Here is a 22677-nt window from a genome sequence, read left to right as displayed (position 1 = left end):
TACAGAACTGCCTAAGACCAGAATTAGGACATCATGATCCAGACACCTGCTGGGGGCTGGGCAGAAGGAAAGCAAAGAAGGAGATTGGGGTAGGTGAATGGATCTCAAGGAAGATCATGAGTTAAGACCAAATAGTTCAGTCACATTTGTAGTCTTAGCTCTGAGTTAATAGCCCTTTGAAGTAAAAGAAAACATAATTCTCTACATATCTGTCTACATACACACATAAACCCATATATACTCTTAAAGATTCCTGAAATGAAATTTCAGAGAGCAAACTTTCAGAGCAAATGCTTCTGGTTCTAGAAACTGAGCATTCCAGGCAGAGTGTGGCCAAAAAAACATCCATCTGTGGAAACTGAGATGCACTGATGGACCATTACAGCCAAGAATCTTAAACACAAGAGAACTCAGGAGGTAGCTGAACAGCCTAAGCTTTGGGAAACAGTAGCCTCATTTTCACAGCATACAGAATTATTGGGATCATCAAAAACACACAAGGCAGGGGGAGTTAACACAGCAATCTTAGGATTTAGAACTGGAAAGACCCTTAAGAGCTATCTAGTCAACCCTTCCCATTTATTCTACAAAGGACCAAAGTGAGGCCCAGCACAGGGAAGAGGTTTGCCCAAGGTCACCAATGGAGTAGAATAGCAGAACCCCTATCTGATTTCAAATCTTTATCCTGACCTACAGCATCCTGCTCTGACTTAGGGACAGCTCCTGACTGCCGTCATCAGGCAATACCTTTCCTTTGGTTTTTCATTTGATTTCAAGATTTCGATCCCCACCTTTGAGAATTTCTTGCCAGTGAGTTCCCTTTAGTTTACTAGGCAGTTTGAAGCCAAGGAGCTCACTTTTGGAATCCATAGGCTAGTAGTGTGATGCAGTACAAAGAATGTGAACTTTGGGGTCAGAGGTTGGGGTTCAAATTCTGACTCTACGCCCTATGTGACCTGAGGCAGGCAATTTCCCTTTTCTGGGTCTCAGTTTCCTCATCTATAAAATTAAGGAGTTGGACTAAATAACCTCTTAGAGTTCTTCTAGCTTAAAATTTGTGAGCCTACGATAATTGCTAGCAATGTTTAAGTTTGGTGTTGGAGAGATAATAACTAGACCTCAGGTGATGGAGAAATCATCACCAAAAATGGAAGTCCTAATACTTGGCCTCTTCTTGGCCATTGTGTCCCAGTTAGATTTTTCTAATCCTAACAGGATCCTACTGTCGTGGAAAAGCCTGCGAACAGCTGTGTGCATTGCAGGAGAGCACCCAAAATAGAAACATGCACACGATCTGCAGGCACTTGACCCAGAAAGTTCATAATTGCATCATAAATACAGGACTCCTCACAGTATTCTGACCATCTACTATATTAAGGCTTTCTCAGAAGGTAAGAAGCCTTCTTTTGCATTCCGACCAGAGCTCCAAGGACACATATTTACTAATTACCAGTACCAGTTCACAGACACCCTTGTTCACTGGGACGGTGGTGTGAATCTCTCTTCCCCAAAACTTGTAACTCTATCCATTTTCTTTGCTGTCCTTAGATAAGACCCTGGATGGTCAAGAGTGATCTCATGACCACCATGGTCAGAATCCAAGTATACCTGTGAGAATAGTATCAGAAGGCACTGAACTATATGATAGAATCATCATCATCCAGCTCTTGTGTGTTTCCTGTCCCTAAGTCCTTAGGTGACTTAAAGTGAAGTAGGATCCATGAATCTTGCCCTAGGGATAAATGTCACCTTGGCAAACACAAACACAGACACACAGAGAAAGTCACCCAAGTAACTAGACTCTCTAGGTAGATGAACCAGTGTGTTTTAAAAACCATCTGGTCATAATATTAATAACCCTCATGAAAAACCCTTTTGGTTCTATAATATTGGTTAAAAAATTTCAGAAGCATCCCAATACACTTGGCTACCTGTGGATTTCCAAGAAGTACAAGGAAAGGGGGACAGGGAGGTGTGGAAGGTAAAGTGAAAATGATCACAAAAATCAAATCAGAGTTACAGCAGCACTGAAAGTCAATACAAATACTAAGTATTTGTCAAGAGAATATCATATGGGAGCAAATGCAGAAAAATATACAAAATATATTGTGCCATCTTCCTTCTTCTAGGAGAGATACTTTGGAATAAAGCTTCCTGGAGCATGGAAAGTCTTTCTAAAATGTACAAGTAAATGCAGATTCTGGTTTTGTACTCTCCTGCTTCTATTCAGACTGGTTGAAGAACAAATATGAATGAGCTTAAATGATTTGGAGGCTATACCTTCTGCTTCAGACTAGAACAATTGGGTTATCTAAGCAACATTGATCAAATGGTCATCATGCCTGGTGCAAGATGAGTCCATGTGTTAGGCATTTTGGGGTATACAAGGAGGAAAAAGATATGATCCATCTTCTCTGAGAGCTTATAGTCTATTTGGAGAGAGATGACATATTGGCTTTATAAAATGTATGATTTCATCTGTGGGCATTCCTTTCACTGATACAGAATCTAGCCCTCTCCCTCCATGTCTTAGTAAATGAAAGTAAATGGTCTTAATTAGATTTTGTGGCCAAAAAGAGAGAAAAATTCCCTGGTAATTAACCTCTGAATGATAAATGAACCTCTCTAAATTTTGTTAGGTTAGTCTTCACTCAACAGATTCACAATCCCTTATTGGATCAATAATCAAAGTCATTCCAGTTTAATAGAGCCTTCTAGAATTTGTGCTCCATTCTGAGAACCTTCGAGAATTCAGAGTCACATGAAAGTTATAAAAAATAGCAAAGAGGAGATAAAATTATTACTAATTTTGAGTAACATACTGATATAGGTAGAAAACCCAAGAGAATCAGCTAAGAGACTGAGCTAATAGCTTGAGTAAAGTAGCAGGAAATATATCAAACTACAACATCATCAGCACTTCTATATAACAAGAACTAAACCAGCAGGAAAGAATAGTGAAAAATCCTTAAAAAAAACTACAAAATATATAAAATATCTGAGAGTTCATTTACCAAGACACACCCAATATTTATACAAGTACAATTATGAAATAATCTTTAAAGAAATAAAGATAACTAGAAGGATATTCATTGTTCATGGTTGTGCCACCTCAATGTAACAAACCCTATATTTCTTCAATGAAAATTATTGTAAATACTAGAAAGTAGTTGGAAAAAGAAAGGCCTATGCTAGCATCTTATACCATATACCATATAATAACTACCAAATGGATAACTCAGTTCTAATATAAAAGGTCACATCTATGGTTAGGGGGGAAATCCTCAAACAAGATACAGGGGAGAATTTATTAAGAAATGGAGGATGGGGGGCGGCTAGATGGCGCAGTGGATAAAGTACTGGCCCTGGAGTCAGGAGTACCTGGGTTCAAATCCAGTCTCAGACACTTAATAATTGCCTAGCTGTGTGGCCTTGGGCAAGCCACTTAACCCCATTGCCTTGCCAAAAAAAACCACAAAGAAATGGAGGATGTTTTGCATGAATGAAATCAATACAGCAAGGATAAGGAAAAAGACTATCCATTATGAAAAATATTTTGAGAAATATCTGATGTATAGAGCATTGTCCCAAATATAAGAACAAGAACAATTTCCTAGCAGATAAGTATGTGAGCATGTTCATGCTGAACAGTTTTCACAATAAATGCAAACTATTAACAAACCATATTAAAATTTACTTTTCAAGTCACTAATTATAGGAAAAATATAAATCAAAACAACTAAAGTTTTAGCCAACAAATTGGCAAAAGTTAACTGAAGGTACAGATAGTCAATGTTCAAGGGACTGTGGAAAGACAGGAAAGTTAATATAATGTCAGTGGAGTTGTGGTTGCTTCAAGAATTTGGGAAAACCAACTGAAATTTTTTTAAAAGTGACAAAAATGTCCATACTCTTTGACCCAGAGATCCCACTGCTAGAAATGTATCCCGAAGGACTTAAGAACAGAAATAAAAATAAATGCCTCATATTTGCCAAAATAGTCATACTATCACTTACTTATGTTACCAAAAAACTGGAAACAAAGTGGGTGCCTATTGATCAGAGAATGGCTAAATAGACTGTGGTTATGACTATAATGGAATATTATATCATCCCAAGAGATGAGAAATGAGGAATTAAGAAAAACATAGGAAAACACATGAACTCATGGAAAGTGAAGTAAGCAGAACCAGGTAAACAATATTATATATATATATATATATGTATATATATATGTATATATATATGTATATATGTATATGTATATGTATATGTATACACACACACACAATGGATACTAAGAGAAAGAACAGACATTTATTAAACATCTAAAATATACTAAGTACTAGAACTACAAAACAAAATAGTCCCTGCCCTCAAGGACCTTCCATTCTACTATAATCCATGAATAAATGAGACGACTGATCATGAGAGGATTAGAGAATTCCTCCATTTTACAATTGGGTAGCCTGAGGAACTACTCCTGGTTGTGGAGTAATCAAGAATAGACTTAGTAATTCCCCCATCTTGTAGGTAAATAACTTAAAAGCTATCTAGCGCCTTAAGTAATAAATTATTTGTGAGAGATTCAGAAATAGAAACCAAATAAAAATGAGGCAAATGGATTGCCTTGTGTTAAAATGGAACAAAAAAGTACCCAGCCCTACATTGAATCAGCACAGGGGTAAGATACTTCATTGACTGTGAATATATAGCCAAACACCAGTATGGAAACTCTCTTATTTCCAAAGTCATGTAGATAAATAAATGAAAAGAATACGTTTGCATCCTCTCTGTAATATACTCTGACAAATGTCTGCTTCTGCTTGGCATCTCTGGACAGCATTTTCTAGTTCTCAAAGAATTTCCACATACAGTCTCTTTAGATTCAATTAAAATGATGAAGTATCTGTCTTCTGTTAAGACTTGTGCTGAGAACGATCAAGTTTAGCTGAGACCTTCTCTGAGGCCTCAGTGAGCTTATTATCTAGCAGCACATGTAACCTAGTGATGACTTGCTAAAACCAACAAGTGAAGTTCAGATTCAGTCTCAGGTCCTCAACATCAACTTTCTGTATGAAAAACATAGGTGCAGGGGAGGCTAGGTGGTGCAGTGGATAAAGCACCGGCCCTGGAGTCAGGAGTACCTGAGTTCAAATCCAGTCTCATACACTTAATAATTGCTTAGCTGTGTGACCTTGGGCAAGCCACTTAACCCCATTTGCCTTGCAAAAAAAAAAAAAAGAAAAACATAGGTGTGGTCTGGGAAGATGTATCCTTTGTCTTCTAAAATCTTTATTATTTCAAGACTTGGATTTATTATAATTTTTGAGAACAAAAAAATAAAGGGTAAGATTAGCAGTGTCCCTTAAATGAAAGGTTGACTGCCATTCAAATATAAGGACCTTAAAAACAGGGACTGTTTCTTTTTTGTCTTTGGATCCCCAGTCTCTAACACATAGTAGGCACCTAACAAATGGTTGTTGACTTGAATTAAGTGGTTCTAAGTCTAAATGGATAACTTTTTAGAGCAAGGGATAAATGGTGTTTCAAAATGCACATGATTTCATGGTGAGAAGTTGGGGTGGAGGGAGATAGATGTCATTCATGGAAATTACCAAAGGCAGAAGGAACAGAAAGCAAAACAAAATATCAAAAATATAGCAAAGACAACATCATGGAAATGAGACTGTTGCTCCTCCCAAGCTTCCTTCTCTGTGTGCCTCTTATATTTTCCCTGTAATAACTTAAGAAGAATGGAAGTTTCTTGGCCTAGTCTTCCATCCAGCTGTCAATCTTGGTCCTTTAGTCAATAGTGGGAGCAAGGAAATCGCCGTTATTCCGCTTGTGTGGTAAAATCCCTCCTTAGCACCAGGTCATTTTCCCAAGGCAAAAACAAACTGCCTGGTGACTAAAATTTGACCACATTGAGGAAAGCCCAACTGGCACCTCCTTCATGGTTTTGGCCCCACACCAAACGTAGCAGCAGCAGCAGCAGCAGCAGCATACTGCATTGCCCTGGTGTGCTGGCAAATAAACCAGGCTACCCACACTTAATAGGTGCAATTCCCTTCAAAGTCATCCCCTTGAGAGGTTATACCTCAATTTCAATGAAGTTTCCATGGAATTTTAAGCCTGTCAGGCCTTCACTCTAAGATTTGATTTTTTTGGAAACAGCCAAGAGTCCCATGGAGTCACATCTGTTGGCTAAATTGAATGATCAAGCTGAGAAGCATCTTTAAAAATATGGCATTGTTAGTTATTGTGTTGCCATGAAACAACTTTATATATCATTAAAAATACTGTCGTTTGACAGTCAATGAGGTACATTATCAACCCAGACCTGCAAAGGAGAAATAGGAGAAAGTATATCATCAGAGAGATGTCTGGCCAAAAAACAAGGCAAGTAAGCAGATAAGGATAGCAAGAGATAAACTGACAGACAGCCCACATATTCCATTTGTATGTCAAGAACTAAAAGAACTAAAAGGTCCTCAACCTATTAGATAGACTACTTGTGGGAAATTTATGAAAACAAAGATTCTAGATTCATAAAGAATGAAAAAATATGGCAAAGTTATTATCTATATTATTGGAGGTAGTGCTAAAATTGGTGAGGATACGGATGCATCCATATATCTAAGAGATAGAAAATAATGAGACCAGTTTCCTTATATGGCTCTTATGTACACTAGCTCCACTAAAGTAGTAACCTGGATGGAGACATACTGACTTGCTAAAAAAATTCCCCCCATTCCCCCAACAGCTAAAAAAAAATCCCCACAATGGTTTCATCACTTTGTAGAGTGTCCTATAGACTCATAGGATCATTTTTAATTCAAACATTACATACCTACTGTGTGCATGGCAATGTGTTATGCCTTGGTGAATCAAAGGCAAAAAAATTAGTCCTTGTCCTCAGGGAGCCTACATTGTACTATTCTTTAATTCTCCAAGGAATCTAGCTCATGGTGAATTATGACTGAGAGTTATTAGAGGGAGAGAGAGAGAGAAAGAGGGTTGTGAGGGAAAGAGGGAGAATTTCTAACCACTGTCTAGATAACAGTGACACTAAGTGGGTTTTTTGGAGGGGCCTAATCAGTGACCAGAAAAACAAAGTATGATTTCAGGACTGTCCCTCTGCACCCATAACCCACACCCTGTGGTTCCAGGGCCACCAAAATAAAGGTGATTTACCGAAAATGTACCGGGTCTGGAATTTTATAAGTAAAAGCCCTCTAGTTATGTGAAATGACATCACCTCAGAGCCCTGGGCTCCCAATTCTATTAACAGGAAGGAAACAGACCCACTGCTCTTTAAAAGCAGCTTCCTCTTTGCTCTATTAATTTCAGAGATTAAGCAAGCCACTCCTCTGGAGGCATAATAGAGCAGGCTAACAGTCATTATGTCTGCTGTGACTCTTGCTAACTGATTCTCGAGATTTGGGTGATGTGTGGGCCTTGCATCTCAAAAGTCAATGAGAGAGACCATGTTGTCAAAAGCTTTCAGCTTCTCTTGTTTTTATAGCTATGGTGGACCTTTGAAGTACAGTAAAGATCCCATAGCTGGTTTCAGAATCTGGGCCACAGACTATTTCTAAGGGAGGCGTGTGGAAATATGTCAAATTAGCCTTTAAAAGGATGCCAGGACCAAAGGCATTTATTGAATGGGAATTCCTTTTTTTGTACCCTGCCCTCGGAATCCCTGTTCTCAGTCATACTGAGAAAATCAGCCTAACCAACATACAATTCTTGTAATTCTGACAGCTGCTCTATATTAGGGAAAAAGAACTTCCTTCCTGCTGTAGTTCAGGGTGTTGTGGTGATGTCAATAGTCCTGAACGGGGAGGCCAGAGACCTGTATTTTCAGTCCACTTCTGTGCCTACCCCTGAAACCTTGGACAATCACGGGATCATAAGATTTCAAGCTAGGACAGCTCGTAGCAATCACCTTGTTCAAAGCCTTCATTTTTCTGAAACCTGAGGCCCAGAGAAGGGAAAGATCTTGACCAGGGTCACCGAAGTGCAAAGTAGCATCCAATCTAGTTCATTTACCTCTGACAAAAACACTGTCTTCTCTTCTCCCTCTCTCTGAGGCTCACTCTTCCCCATCCATAAAATGGCAGAATTAGATTAGAGATTTTCTAAAGTCCTTTTCATTTTTAACACTCTGCCTCAATAAACGGCCACAGATTATGGCAGATGCCCGTTGACATTTACTAACACGATAACCACTGCCTGTTTCTCCAAAACTCCAACCACATTATTTGCATTCAAGTTGATGATGAGAAACATCCTAGCAAGGCCTCTCCTTTACCCCACAGCTCACTGTTGGAATATTCCTAGGTCCTTTTGGACTCTAAGATGGTTTCTAAACAGGGTAGGGTAGAAGACAATATACTGGCTCCCATTTTCCTTGACAATGTTTGTTTTTTTCAAACTCAAATATTGTCAAAACTCTCATTTTATTTCTAGATTCTCAAAACTTTTTTTCCCAAGCTGTGAAGCAAACATTAGAATAAGGTCCTCAATGGAGGCAAAATGTATATCTTTCTTATATGAAGATGATGCCACTAAGGAAAGTATTAGCTTTGGACTTTTATTTGTGACACTCTGGGCCTAGGGAGACACAATTCTGAACAGTCTGGTCAGGGTGAGGGGTACAATCTCTTGCCACAGAACAGAAGAAAACAGGTGAGGGCACATGGAGTAATGGAAAGAGCACAGGGTTAGGAGTCAGAAAATCTAGGTCCTGTTTCCAGCTCTGCCACATAACATGTGACCTTAACTAAGTCTTTTCTCTCTGGGTTTCAGTTTCTGCTTTGAGGAGGTGGGGGCTAGGTGGACTCTACAATCCCTTCATTTCTGAGTTTTTCTGACTACTGCTCATCCTGGGAACACTCCATCACCCTGGCCTTGTTAGGTCCATGTGCTAACCAGCTACAGATTAGCACACACTTGAGAGAAGAAATATAGTTTATGAAGAAGATCACAAACACTTTACAGAAGTTGACATGGAACAGAGCAGCAAAAGGTTGGCCACCAGGGAATTCATTTTTTTTAGTCATGTCAGTTTATAAAGACCTTCTACTAAGTCATGGAGAGGTTGGGATCTGTGCCAGTGGAAGGAAGAGATTTAAAAAAAAAATAAAGACCCAGATCAAGGACTCTGTCCTGATTTCTCTTCTCTTCTTCCATTAGCTTCCATATGTTCCATCATCATCTCTAAGAAGATAATTCCCAAATCCATAAATCCAACCCTCATCACTCTCCTGAGCACTCAATTTATATCAATCGTTGAGCATTTTCATCTGGATAGACAAACTCAAAAGCAATATGTACAAAATGAAACTCATCACCTCACCTTTCACACCTCTAAAACTGATTTCTCTCGAGGATACCATAATCCTGCCAGCTACGAGGTTCCAAAATATCAATTATCTTTGACTTTTTCCTCTTCCTAACCCACCCACACTTCACATCCAACTAGTTCCTATGTCTTATCAATTCTACTTCCATAGCATTTATTCTAAAGATCCAGTCCTCTCCTATCCATGTTCCACACAATTTACAAAATGTTCCACTACCTTTAGTGGATTCTATTCCTCCAGAATAAAATTTAAACTTCTGAAATTTGACCTTGAATGTCTTCACAAACTGCCTCCAAACTCTTTTTCCAGGTTGATTGCAAATGACTCCCCTTCATTCTGCCTTCCAGCCAAAAAGGTTTACTTGTGGTTCCTCCATGTCTATTGCCTCCACACCTTTATACTGCCTCCTCATCTCCGACTCCTATAATCTTCAGTTTCATTCAGGACTCAGCTCATGAACTTTCGACAGGAAGTCTTTACTGATCCCCCTTTCTCCTCCTGAAATGACCATCTATGCACTTAGCAACTTTCACATGTTGTATCCCTCAGTAGAATGGAGGTTCTTTGATGGGAAAGATTTTTTCATTAGGTTTCTATAACTCTAGGGTCTAGCACAGTGCTTTGTAATAGTACCCCTGAATAAATACATATCCCTATGGTTTGGACTGAAACATGGGATTGAAACTGGATGATATTTTTATCAAGATATAGATTCATAAAGTAGAAACACTTCCTTCCTATAAAATTCTTTTGGGATTGAGTTTCTGGGATACAAACCTCAAGTTATAGAACCTGTCCAGAAAAAAGAATTGATCAATTCTAACTGTTTTTCCCTAAGCTACATTAGTCTCTAGAGACTTTAACCTCTAGAAACAACCTCTGTTCTAGGATCAACCTTAATGATGTCTTTAGAGATGCACCAATGTCACAACTTGCCTTCCCTTCCCCTAGAAAAGAAAATGATCGAATTCTAGCATAGAAAGGAATGTCAACCTCTTCCACATGTAAGAATTCCTATGGAAACCTCTCTGGTAGGTACTTAGGCTAGTAGTGTCAAACTCAGATAGAAATAGTGCATAAAGATTCCTGAAACTACCTATTGACTTAGAAAATCACACATTGACACTATCTATGTTCTCTTGTGTTTTTATTTATTTTGTTAAATACTGCCCAATTAATTTTAATCTGGTTCCAGCTTCACTCCCCAGGGTTGTGGGTGCTAGTTTGCTTAGCCTGGCATGTTTGATACCACTGGTCTAGTCCCTGATTAAACTCTTCCAGTAATTCTTCCCTAAATTGCCAAAGAATCCATTCCATTGTTTCAAGGCTCTAATCATAAGAAATATTAAGATGAAATATATTTTCCCTGTAACTTCCCAGCATCCCCAACCACTGATTCTAGTTCTGTCTTCTGGAGCTACTCAGGATAAGTCCTGTCCATCTCACACATGATAGCCACTTCTTTCTCCAAGTTAAACATACTTAAAGTTCTTCCAGGGTATGGTTTCTTGGTCATCTTCTCTGGATAAGCTCTAGCTTGTCAAACTCCTTGCTAAGATGTGCTCCTCAGAACTCCAGACCAGAGTACAGGACAGCAGGACTACCACCTCTCTGGTTCTGAACATTATTTTTTTTTAATTATCAAAGCCTCAAATTATAATAATTTGGGGTTTTTTGGCTGCCCAAGCCAAATGCTAACCTTGAGGTAGTCAATACATGACCCTCCACCTTTCTTGGTCTTATTTCACATGAGCTGCTTGTCACCCCCCCCCCATCTTTTCTTTATACAAATGACTTTCTGAAACTGGCTTTGGTGTAAGGATTAAGACAAAGAAAAAGCAATAGAATAGGGATGATTGTAGAGTCCTCTTCTGATGCTCCCATCCTGGCTCAGACTAGGGTACCCTGGAGCTTCAAATGCTATGCCCATGAAATTCAAGCTCAATCAGGTCCTACAACAGATTGGAATTCTTTCAAGTACAGGTCTGGTCATGGAGTGTTCATAGTACATGCAGATACACCAAGCTAAGGTTTGGGCTGATAGTATGGTGATAGCAGCTCACAGAGACCTTCTATATAGCCAGAGAGGAACTGTGGACTATTTTAGCAGAGGGAGAATTTGCACCAATAAAATCCCTAAGTAGATTCAACCCAGTGCTCTACCCTATTGGGATCTTTTGGGATCCCGACTCATCTATCCAACCTGCTAGTTATCCATTCTTAGTTTGTTGTCAGTCACACAGTTGAGAGGTCTTTATCAAAGTCATTGATATAAATGGTGACCAGTGTAGGGTGAAGCACTAAGACTTCTAAGAACTCTTGCTAAGAATTATACTCCTAGGGGCAGCTAGGTGGCGTAGTGGATAAAGCACCAGCCTTGGAGTCAGGAGTACCTGGGTTCAAATCCGATCTCAGACACTTAATAATTACCTAGTTGTGTGGCCTTGGGCAAGCCACTTAACCCCATCTGCCTTGCAAAAAAAAAAACAAACCTAAAAAAAAAGAATTATACTTCTATACACTCATTAACCAGTTCAGAAAGACATATGTATATTTTTCCAATTCTCCCCCACCTGGCAATATAACTTTTTCTCTACATAGCAGAAAATAAAACCACATACCTAAGCAAGGGAATAAGCAACCCTAGAGGAAAGCAGTCATTTGATTTTCACATGGGGTCTATTACTAATTCTAGAGAGATGAGAAAAGTGAGTAAGAAACCCTGAGAAACAGTAAATCTTGTGCAAGGATCATTCAAGATTACCTGAAAACCCAGATTATAAAGAATATTTTCCTGTACAAAATGAAGAGCACCAACTCCCCAAAGAACATTTGAAAGAACTGTATCTTCCACAAAGCTTGCAATGATTCTAGGTCAAAGCAGCTAACATCACTCAAGTTTAAAATCTAGGAATTGGGAAACACTGGAGAACGTGCATAGGAAGCTCAAAGCTTTGGCTTCTTCATGACAATGTTCTGACTCAGTCAGCTTCTAGTGAAACAGTTTTTGTTTAAAATTCATTATCTCCATAAGTCACCTACCTTATTCATCAGGCTCAGCTCCAAGTGACTTGGTTATTTCCAATTAGGAAAAATATTTGCCAACACTAGGGAGATCTAAAAGAATGGGAGGTGGCTCTTAAAAAGACAGTTCCCAAAGAAGAATCCTAGGAAATGGTTTGAGAAATGGAAACATTCATGGAATAAATGTGTAGCCATCCAAGGAGGTCAACAAATAGTTGCAAAATGGAACAGATCTGCAGGTACTTCTACAGTGATCTGATTCAACCTGTCTGTCAAAGACTAATCCAGCACCTACTAGGTACTAGGTGCTAGAGAGAAGAAAAGCTCTGTTCTCATAATGGACAATTGAAAAGGCAACATGGACTATGGCAAAGGATACTCTATTTGAAGTTGGAAGACTTGGTCTCAGAATCAAGATTTAGCCACTTAATATCTGTGCAACCTTGGACAAAAGATTCCGTGGACCTCCCTTGCTTCTTCATGTGTAAAATGAAGGGACTGGATTTTCTAAAGACATTTTCTAAAGGTTCTTTTTTTCCTGCTTTAACAGCCTACGCTTCTCTAAGTCTAGACCTATGATTCCTATTCTGAAGGCCATGAGGAACACTAAGCATTTCCAATAAAACTGGAGACTCATTGCAAACTCTCTGAAATGAGATACTGTAGGGATCCAAGATGAAGCATAAAAAAGCAGAGAAACTGGCACATTCTACTGTCAGTGATTGGAAATTCATAACCCATAGTTCAATATTTCTGTGCATCAAAGGGAAATAATTTGCAAGAGATACAAGGTATCTCATGACAGTATTGTGTTAATAAATATGTCAACTTCCACACATGTAATATGCAGATTTATAAAATCAATTGTAAATGCATCAGTTACAGCAGTTACCATTTAATCTAACCCAGGGCCAGAAGGACACTCCATTTACAGAAAGAAATAGGGAGGGCTTTCCACCTTTAGAGAGAATAAAAGGTTGAGCAGTTTGCCTCAGTGTGACTACCTTGCTTTGCAATGTGATCTCACCAAGTCTTTTTTTTTCTCTTTAACTGCTGACACTGTGAAGTTGTTGACCTTTCACCAGTGACCTGTGGAATCAATAAACAACTCACAAAGTCTTTCTATGGAGCTGCCTCAAGCCTTAGTTTGTCCTCTTTTGTACCCCATCAACTGTTAATCCATTTGAACTTTTCCCCCAGATTCTGTTCTGGGGTGATTCCCCCCCCCCATGCATTGCCATGTAGGCTGAAAACCCTACAACACCTGTGTTCTCTTCTATTTGACTATATAATCAAAATTGCCAGGGCTTCCAAACCAGGGCAAGGACAGTTTGAAGTGGTTTATTCTTAAGACAGAATCCTAATTCAAGGAATGAATAATTGTAGAAATCAACATTATTACAAGCAAAAGCAAAGGGTTTTTCAAGTTGGCCATTTCCTGAAAACTCACTCAATCTTAAGTGGGCAATGGACAGCTGCTTACGGCTGCCCTTTCTGAGAATCGAGAACGATGTTCTCTGCTACTTTAGGAGGTCAAAAGAGGACAACAGGCCAAAAAGGAGATGACAGCACTGGAGAAAATACCAACCTTGCCACACAGACCCTTATGACAAAACTGGATTCAGTCTGTCTAGACTCCTGGGATATCGGGTCATTTTAAAATCCTTTTTTTTTTTTAAAAAATAAGTGTTCATTGGTTTTCTAGAATACCATGCAACCTTCCCTCTGCCATAAAAAACTCATACAATCTGAAAAGTTATAAACAATGAGAGTTTTGAGTTTCCAGTTAATTAAGAAATAGAATGACAGAGTTGAAAGTGATTGCATATTGAAGAGATCAAAAGAAAAACTGAAGTTAAATTCTAAACTTTGGGATTTTCTCAGATTTAGAAAAAGAATATCACAAACCTGAACTGAGAGACCAAAAAAATGAAGGTTGGTTAGGATCAGTCTGGCTGGGCTCCAAGGGTCTCAGACCACTCACCACAGGTCAGTAAACACACTTTTCTAGGCCTGGCAAGGATATAAAAGCATTTGGAGCACCCTGGAGAAAAGGGGCAGCTAAGTTAAGTTAGAATTGTTTACTGCCATCAATATTCCTGCTCAGTTGGCCTCCCTGCTTCCCTACCTCCTAAACTGGTAAATTTCTATTTGCATTGGCCTAGGTGAAATGGAAGGAAACCCAAAAGTTTCTAATTCTTCCAATCCTTCCGGTTCCTAGCCCTTACTTGAATGTGTAGTTTCCTGGATTGCTCCAGGAAACATACACAAAATAGGAGGTTTTAAGGTAATTTATTCCCTCTGACCCCAAATTTCCTATACTGGTTCTCCTGGAAGTACCGGGGTAGGAAAGGCAATTGGTTTAGTTGATAATTTCAGCAAATCATCATCCTTTGTGCGAAGTACGGTTAGCTCTATAACCCCAGACATGAGAGGAGAACCCCAAACTTTGTTAAATGGTTTAAAAAAAAATGATTGGCAACCAATAATGGAATTCAGAAGGACAAGGTAGAGGAGAAACCTGGTGCATATAGCACAGAACACTGGAGCAGTAATCAATTGAAAGACCTGCTCAAAGTTCTGACACCCACTAGCTGTGTGACCTTGGGTAAGTGCCTTCCCCCTTTATGTTTTTATCTACAGAATGAGGGGATGGGACTAGATGACCTTCTCAAGCTCTGATAGTCCAGAGCTCTGACAATTTAAAGGTTTCACAGAATGGATATCTACCCATTGGTATCTACCTAATGGCATCTACCCATTGATCATCTGAAATGAGATTATTTTATTTATTTTGCAAGGCAATGGGGTTAAGTGACTTGCCCAAGGTCACACACCTAGGTAGTTATTAAGTGTCTGAGGCCGGATTTGAACTCAGGTCTTCCTGACTCCAGGACCAATGCTCTATCCACTGCACCACCTAGGTGCCCCTCAAAAGTCCTGGTGGTGACTACTTAAAAAACTATAGACTGCTTCAAAAATCCAAATGTGAAAAGATCTCAGGATTGGTTAGCAGAAGACCTGGGTTCAAATCCTTCCTCTGATTCTTATTACCTTTGTAATCTTTGGACAAGTCCCTCAGCAGTTTTCTGCCTCAGTTTTCTCATTTGTAAAATGATGGGGTTCAACTAGGATCCTTGGGTCCCTTTCATGTCTAAGTATGACTCTATGACCATCTTGGGCCCCTTCTCTATCCACTTAAAGACTGGTGAAGCTACCAAAGACCAACAGAAACCCCTTGGATTCTTAAGTACCAATTTAATTTGTTAGCTTTAGATCTTTATCTAGAGGCCTCACATCTGTATGACACTTAGGAGCTTATACACATACACACACACACACACACACACACACAAACACACTCCCCACACCCTCCCTTCTATTGATGTTAAACTTCATAACAACTCGAAAAAGATAGAACCAAACTTCAAATTGAAAGGGAACCTTAGAAGTCATCTAGTTCGACTACCTCCTTTTACAATTAAGGAAACTGAGGCTCTGAGAAAAGTACTTTATCCAAGATCACACACACATAGGAAGCAGATAGAAATAGGATTTGAACTCAGGACCTTTGACTACAAATCTAGTATATTCTTTCTACTGAAACATGCCTCTCATATTATACATGCAGACAGAGAAACTGGGCCCAGGGTGGTTAAGTAACTTGTTTGAGGTCACACAGGGACTCAGTGGCCCAGCAAAAACAAACTTGGGTCTTCTACCTCCTAGGCCTGGAAGAGTTCTTCTTACAGGGTGACCTGAATAAAGAACATATTGAGGTTTGCACCATATTTGTCTCCTAACCCTCTGTACTGCCTTTCCAACAAAACAAGATTGTATCAATAGGAAAAGTTACCCAAGGAAGTAGTTTTGTTGTTTTTTTTTTTAAAGTGTGGTTTTAAAAACAGACAGAAGCATTGACTTTGGGGAGCAATAAGAACAGGGAAGAGGTAGAATGGCCAGTGCAAAAGTATGGCCTTTGTTAAAAAAAAAAACCCTGAAAAAGCCGCTCCTGGGTTTAGCTCACCTTTTAAAATCCATTTCACACATCTCTATGGGTTTATAAGATAAACAAATCCCAACAATGCCACTTAATAACATTAATAATGCACATTCATGGTTCACAAAGCACATTTACATACAATCATCTCATTTGATCCTCAGGACAACTCTATGAAGTGGGTTCTCTTATCCCCATTTCACAAATGAGGAAACTGAGGCTCATAGAGATTAGTGACTTACCCTTCGGTCACATAGCAACTAGTGTCAGAGATGAAATTTGAACTTAGGTCTTCCTGACTCCAAGACCAGGAGTCTTCTGGCCTTTAGACCTTTCTAGCAACTTGCTTTTCTGCCTGAACAAATTCTCTCAAGTCTTAGAAATGCAAATATTTGCAATGTTATTCCATAAAGGAGATCAAGGCAGTGTGGTTGCTACCAACGGTTTTGCAGGATACAATTTCATTTGTATCCGTTTGCCTCTTCGTTCCCATTTGGCTAGGCTGGCCCCTGCTTTAGAAAGAGAAAAGAACAGGCAAATATAGCTACACATTTCTTAAATGGGTCCAGAAAATTTTCTTTGAGAACTCATTCAATGAAAGTATACAAGTAGGCATTAAAGGAGGAATGTCATTTCATAAAGAGCCACTACGTTGGGACACACATAACCCAAATGCGATGCGGACATTGAGCTTTGGGCTCCAAAAGGAGATGGAAGGGAACACTAACACTAATATTTTTATTAGACAATCCTGTTTGGGAGCAGACGCCAATTTCCGCATTCAAAACTATGAATGTGGATTCTCATGGCCCGCTTTCAACATACTGTTAACCTATTTAGCAAGCAACCAGCTATGCATTTCTGGGCTATCCTGGAAGAAGACAGAAAAACAGAAGGCTTAATAAACCCTCGTCATTAGTGTCAGACTAAATCACTTGACCCCACAGCTCAAAAATACTCAGCCCATAAACCCCAAATGCTAATAAGACAGACATCTTTCCTCAATCCAGTCAGTCTCTTTTCCCCGAGTCCTAAAGAACACAGACTGGGGCCTCATTGTAAATGCATGTGTCATTAGGCACGCCTCACTGGGGCTCCTGATATTTCAATAAAGGAGGAGGAGGAGGGAGCTAGTTTAAGAAAAGTGGCCCAAGTCTTGCTTCAGGCCTGTTCTGTGTCAGGTCACTGCTCCTGTTTGCTTGTGCTGAGCTAAGCTTCGGTTAACAAAGTGAACTTGAGATGTTCTCAAGTGTATGTGAACTGCTATATATCATCACTCCTGGATTCTACTCTGTCTACTTAGGCTGGTCTGCTCTACACTGGCAGGGACGCTTATTTCAAAGCAGAAAAAAAAAAATATGTCACAATTGGGATCAGCATTCCCTCCACACCTTCAATGGCACTGTTGGCTCAGATTTCTTGAAAGATAAATATTTAACTCCAGATTTTCAATCAAACACAAACATATTTCTGGGGTTGAAGATTAAACCTGCTTGAGTTAGGAAAAAACAATATCAGTGGTGTGTGCTTTACGGAGATAGTGTGAGATCTTGGAAGAGCACGAGGATGTTGTCAGAAGACCTCCATTTGAGTCCTGAATCTAAATGCTTCCTTACTTGAGTGAATTTGAACAAGCCCTTCCCCTCCCCTGGTCTTGTTTTCTGGATCTGGAAACTGAGGGTGTCGGATTGTGTGATCTCCGGGGTCCCCCGGGGGCTCTGACACTCCACAGTCCTATGACTCATACCGATTTCAGAGCTACAGACTCTCGGAACTTTTATTCCTTGTTTTTCTTTTGTCATATACCCAAGATGACTAGGAATAAGGGTATACCCGTGGAAAGCTCCTAGGGCAAAATTTTACATGAATTCATCCACTGAATCAACCACTGTCATTCATTCATCCTGCTTATGTCTCTCCTATTCTTATGATTTTTTTTCTTTCTGCCTCTATCACTTTCCACTTCTCCGTGTTAAGTAGCTCAGAGCTGTAGAGTGGGTGTAATAAAAGAAGTGATCTGTTCATTATGTGCCTCAGTTCAGTTGAGGGACAGTCAAATCCCCTTGGCTAGCTAACTTGGGTGTATCCAAACTATAATGTCCTTTACCTTTAAAGTGGTAGAGAAATCTCTAGAGGTTTAGGACATTCATTTCATATTCATTTAAGAAACCCACCGTGCTATCAGACTGTATCTGGGCTGGCTTGCACTTGGACATTGGAAGTTCTAGGATTTCACCTTCTGGGTCTGAGACTCTGCTAGCCGTTAAAATATAGCCTGGCTCTCAAATGATTATGGGCTTATACTCAAGACTCAGGCTAAAGCCAAGCAAAGTAGCGGAACTCAGCTGTGCAGAAGGAATCCGTGTTGCCAACATGTCCGATTGTAGAAGCTTACTGTTACAGTCAACGACATCTTTCTGAGCACCTTCCCTGAGCTGTGCCACTAACGCTTAAAAAAAAAAAATCTGACTAGCATGGCCCTGCCCACCAGCAATTGGTTTTTCCTCTCATCCACTTGATTGACAAAATTCTACTAAGGAGGTGACCCTGAATCCAAATAGGAAGGCAGAAAAGTCTAGGAGACTTAGATTAAGATAATGCTAGGCAAACTAAGGTCCATAGCGGTATGGAAAAAGATACCACCAGGACCAGAGGATTTAAAGATTGAAGGAGCATTGAGACTTCAAAATAACCTTCTACTTCAACCAAGATGGCACAAAGGATAAATTTATTTTGAGGAGCTCCCAGAGGGGAAGGGAAGATAAAGTTAAAGCAGTTTTGAGAGAAGATTCTAGCACAAATCTAGAACAAGAAGCTTAGAATCAAGAGCAGCGGTGAGATATGCCTGGAAGGGAAAGTTGAGTTAGAATGAGAGAGACCCAAGGATGCTTTGAAATGTCAGAAATGAAGCAATAGCCACATGGCAACAAACGACTGAAGACTGGATTGATGGAGTGGGACACAACCTTGAGGTAAGAGGGGGAGAGAAGAGTTTAAGGTGTTAGTCTGAAGCGATTGGAAGGCAAGTTCTGAATTGGTAAAGTGAAGGATCAGGATGATACAAAGACCTGGAAGATGATAGATAATGATGGAACAAAGGGAGAAGTCAGGAGAACTTTGAAAGACTCAATAGCTATCAAGATTATTATTTAAACTCTTCCTTCAGTGTGTCTGTGTGTGTGTGTGTGTGTGTGTGTGTGTGTGTGTGTCTGTGTATATGTGTGTTGATGGTGTTTGGGTATGTTAATCCAAAACATCTTTATGAATGTTGGTATTTGTTTCGGATATGAAGACATAGAACCAACAACTACTTTTTTCACCGAGTTAAAAGGAAAAAACCCAACAACTCGGGATGACAATTTGGGGCTAAATGAAGTCTTGTCTCCAGAATAAGCATTTCTGATTTCTCTTATTGAAAGTCTATGTTGCCACGGCTAACATATTTCGGGTTTTCCACCATGTTTTAGGGTGCTTTGAAAGCTCTTGCCTTCTCATCAGGTTCTGAATCATACGATTTGAATGGGTGACTTTATCTTCACATCATTTTTCGTCAAATTTAGGGATTTACAAAGCAAACAAGCCAGTTAAACAAAGCTAATTACATTCACCAGCGACATCCTTGCTTTTCCCCCTCAGTGCCCGATGATTTCGGATCCTGGTGCTCTGATAGCTGCTGACAGCTTGCTGGGACAGAAGAAGGAAGTAGGTCAGAGTAAGCCAGGGTCAGCAACAGAGAATCCCATTAGACAGGCTTAGAGGGCAATCCTGAAATCGAGGAAGTGTGTGATGTAGTGACAACGTCCCAGACACATAACAGCCAGCCTCGGGAAAGCCTCCGGCAGAACTTGTACATTTATCGGCGAGTCATTATAATGACCCCAGATAGAGCTTCTCCAGTTGATTTGTGATTCCTAAGAGGTTCTGCAGAAACCAAATGACAAAAATGGACTTGCAGTTAGCAAGATTATTCCAGACCATAGGCAATATACCATGAGCTACTCTTGCAATGTGACCCACTAGCTTACAGTGCAAGCCTAGTTTCTAGGGAAGGGGGCAGTAATCTCTTAATATCATCCCTTAATATCTACAAAACATGGCTAAGGGTGAGGAGGGAGAGGGGCAGCTATTCAATTCAATTCAATTCAATAAACATTCATTAAGTGTAAGACATTGGAGCTAGAAGGCAAAAATGAAAACATACCTGTCCTCAAGGGTTTCATGGGCTATCATTGATTTTTTTTTTTAAGAAACCAAACCCAAACCAGGGAGAGCATACAAAATAATACATAAAAATGGAACTCTTTCAGTAGCGATTTCTGTCAAAAAATTTCTAGATTTTAGAAATCTAGACAGATTGGGGTTTCAGGCCCCCTGCAACTCGGCAGGGTCCAATTCCTCCAAGGAAGCGGTGACATTTTCACTTTTAACAAGAATAGTGGGCCTGGCAATACGATCTTTGACAATTCCAAGATAGCCATCCTATCACAATAGTATTTACAAGGTTCAAAATGTTGATTCCTTCTGAAGGAAAGGATGCTAAAAAAACAAAAAACAAAAGGGATAATAACCAGCTTCCAAGTTAGAAAAAACTTATCTGGGTGAACGATGTTGGAACAGAACATTCCCCCTGCAAAGGTTTAAGAAAATGTCTTCTCACATCAAGGCACAGAGAGCCTTGGAGCAGACATTGACAAGGAAGTCCATAATTTTTATAGAACTCTTTAGCAACAACTCCCGCACAACCAAGAATCTAACTAAACTTTCAGTCTCAAAAATGTTGCTGCCTTTCACTGTCTTATCGTATTGCTTTTTCTTCATAAGAAGAAATTGGTATGGAGTATTCCCTCATGTATCTGCTTGTTTATGTAACTCTCTCCAAAGAACCTTTTAGGTGGAGGAGAGCTATAAACTAAGCTGCCTACATTTATATGGAATTTGCTGGGTTGAAAGGAAGGGAAAGCCCTGAACCTCAACTCTCTGGGGGTGCCCGGGCTAGGGTTCCCGGCATGCACAGTTCAAGTTGCTCTGACAATCATACCCATCAAACCATTCTATTTCAATTACAGGGAGCTATTTCTCTGGATTACCCAGTGCTCATTTTTGTAAATTTGTAGTTCAGACTGAAATATGACATTTTGTAGGGGAAAAAAAAGCTGGGGTAGTATCTTGAATAAAATGATGGGTTTTGAGTTAATGAGATGTGGAGTTCACGCTCTGACTCTGACAGTCGCTGGGCAACCACTGGCAAGTCGTGAACTTGGAGGCTCAGAGTTCCTCACAATTTGTCTACTAAACTATAGACAAATGACACATTGACCCTTCCTTAGAAAATAGGTATGTATTGACAGGATCCATTGGAAGCTCCCATGAATACAAACACAAACCAAAGGATATCATTATTTTCTTTGGATTTGAGGGCCATACAGATAACCATTCCGTTGGGAGTGCAAAGTCAACCAATGTTTCAGAAATAAAAGCATTTGGACTAGTAAAGTGGTTTGGATTATTTTAGAATGTTCATTTTTATTGCCTGTACTTGCAAAAGCCAAATTATAACTTGGCAGGGCCCAGAATATCCCTATCCCCTGTCCTTGGAGGAGAGTAACAATAGTAAGTTGGGCACTCATAATACTCTCTGTTTTTCTCTTCAAAGTACTTTGAAAACATTAAATGATCAACTCATGTACAGTCTTCCAGAGTCTCCAAGCTACCTTTCCAGTCTCATCTCCCATCATTCCCCTTCCAGGGCTCTAGGAAATGGCCCAAGTAAACTGCTCATGCTTTCCCATTTCTGTTCTGTGAGCATAGTTTTTCATTTCTGTGCCTGTAAGGGACTTCCCCTACCTCCCACCCGAGTCATTTCTCTTATTAGTTCAAGGCCCAGCATGGATGTCCCCTTCTCCACCAGCCCTTCCAGATTCCCTCCCTTCCTAATCTTCCAGCCCATTCCATTCGAACCCTTTGACACTTGTCTCATTGGAACTTGCATTATGCTCATTTCTGTTAATGCCTTATTCCACCCGCCTTTCTCCCTCCCTCCCACATCAGATGAGATTATAAATATGACCTTGGACAAATTACCCTTCGGGGTCTCATTTTTTCACCTGTAAAATAGGGATACTAGAGGGTAAGGGAACTTGATATCTCGCCATCTGAGTAGCCGCTGAAGGAAATAGGACTATTTAGCCAGGAGAAGAGAAGACTCAGAGAGTACAAGATGGATGTCTTAAAGAATATGAAGGGCTAGCATGTTTAAAAAAGATTAGACTCTTTCAGCTTGGT

General features: G+C 39.8%; 1 protein-coding gene across 3 annotated transcripts in view; it reads right to left on the bottom strand.

Moving 5' to 3' along the window:
• Positions 1-22291, bottom strand: part of MAMLD1 (mastermind like domain containing 1) — a 102351-nt gene extending 80060 nt beyond the window's left edge. The window contains exon 1 of one of the 3 annotated variants that reach the window (XM_074206746.1): positions 19998-22291. In XM_074206746.1, coding sequence (XP_074062847.1) covers positions 19998-20012 — 15 coding nt within the window. In that variant the 5' untranslated portion in view covers positions 20013-22291. The remainder of the gene's footprint in view (positions 1-19997) is intronic. The other 2 variants (XM_074206745.1, XM_074206748.1) reach the window with 2 other exon arrangements.
• Between the last annotated feature and the right edge of the window lie 386 nt (positions 22292-22677).

The sequence above is a fragment of the Macrotis lagotis genome, chromosome X (assembly GCF_037893015.1).
Source record: "Macrotis lagotis isolate mMagLag1 chromosome X, bilby.v1.9.chrom.fasta, whole genome shotgun sequence".
Lineage (NCBI taxonomy): Eukaryota > Metazoa > Chordata > Mammalia > Peramelemorphia > Peramelidae > Macrotis > Macrotis lagotis.
This window is presented reverse-complemented; position numbering and strand designations above follow the sequence as displayed.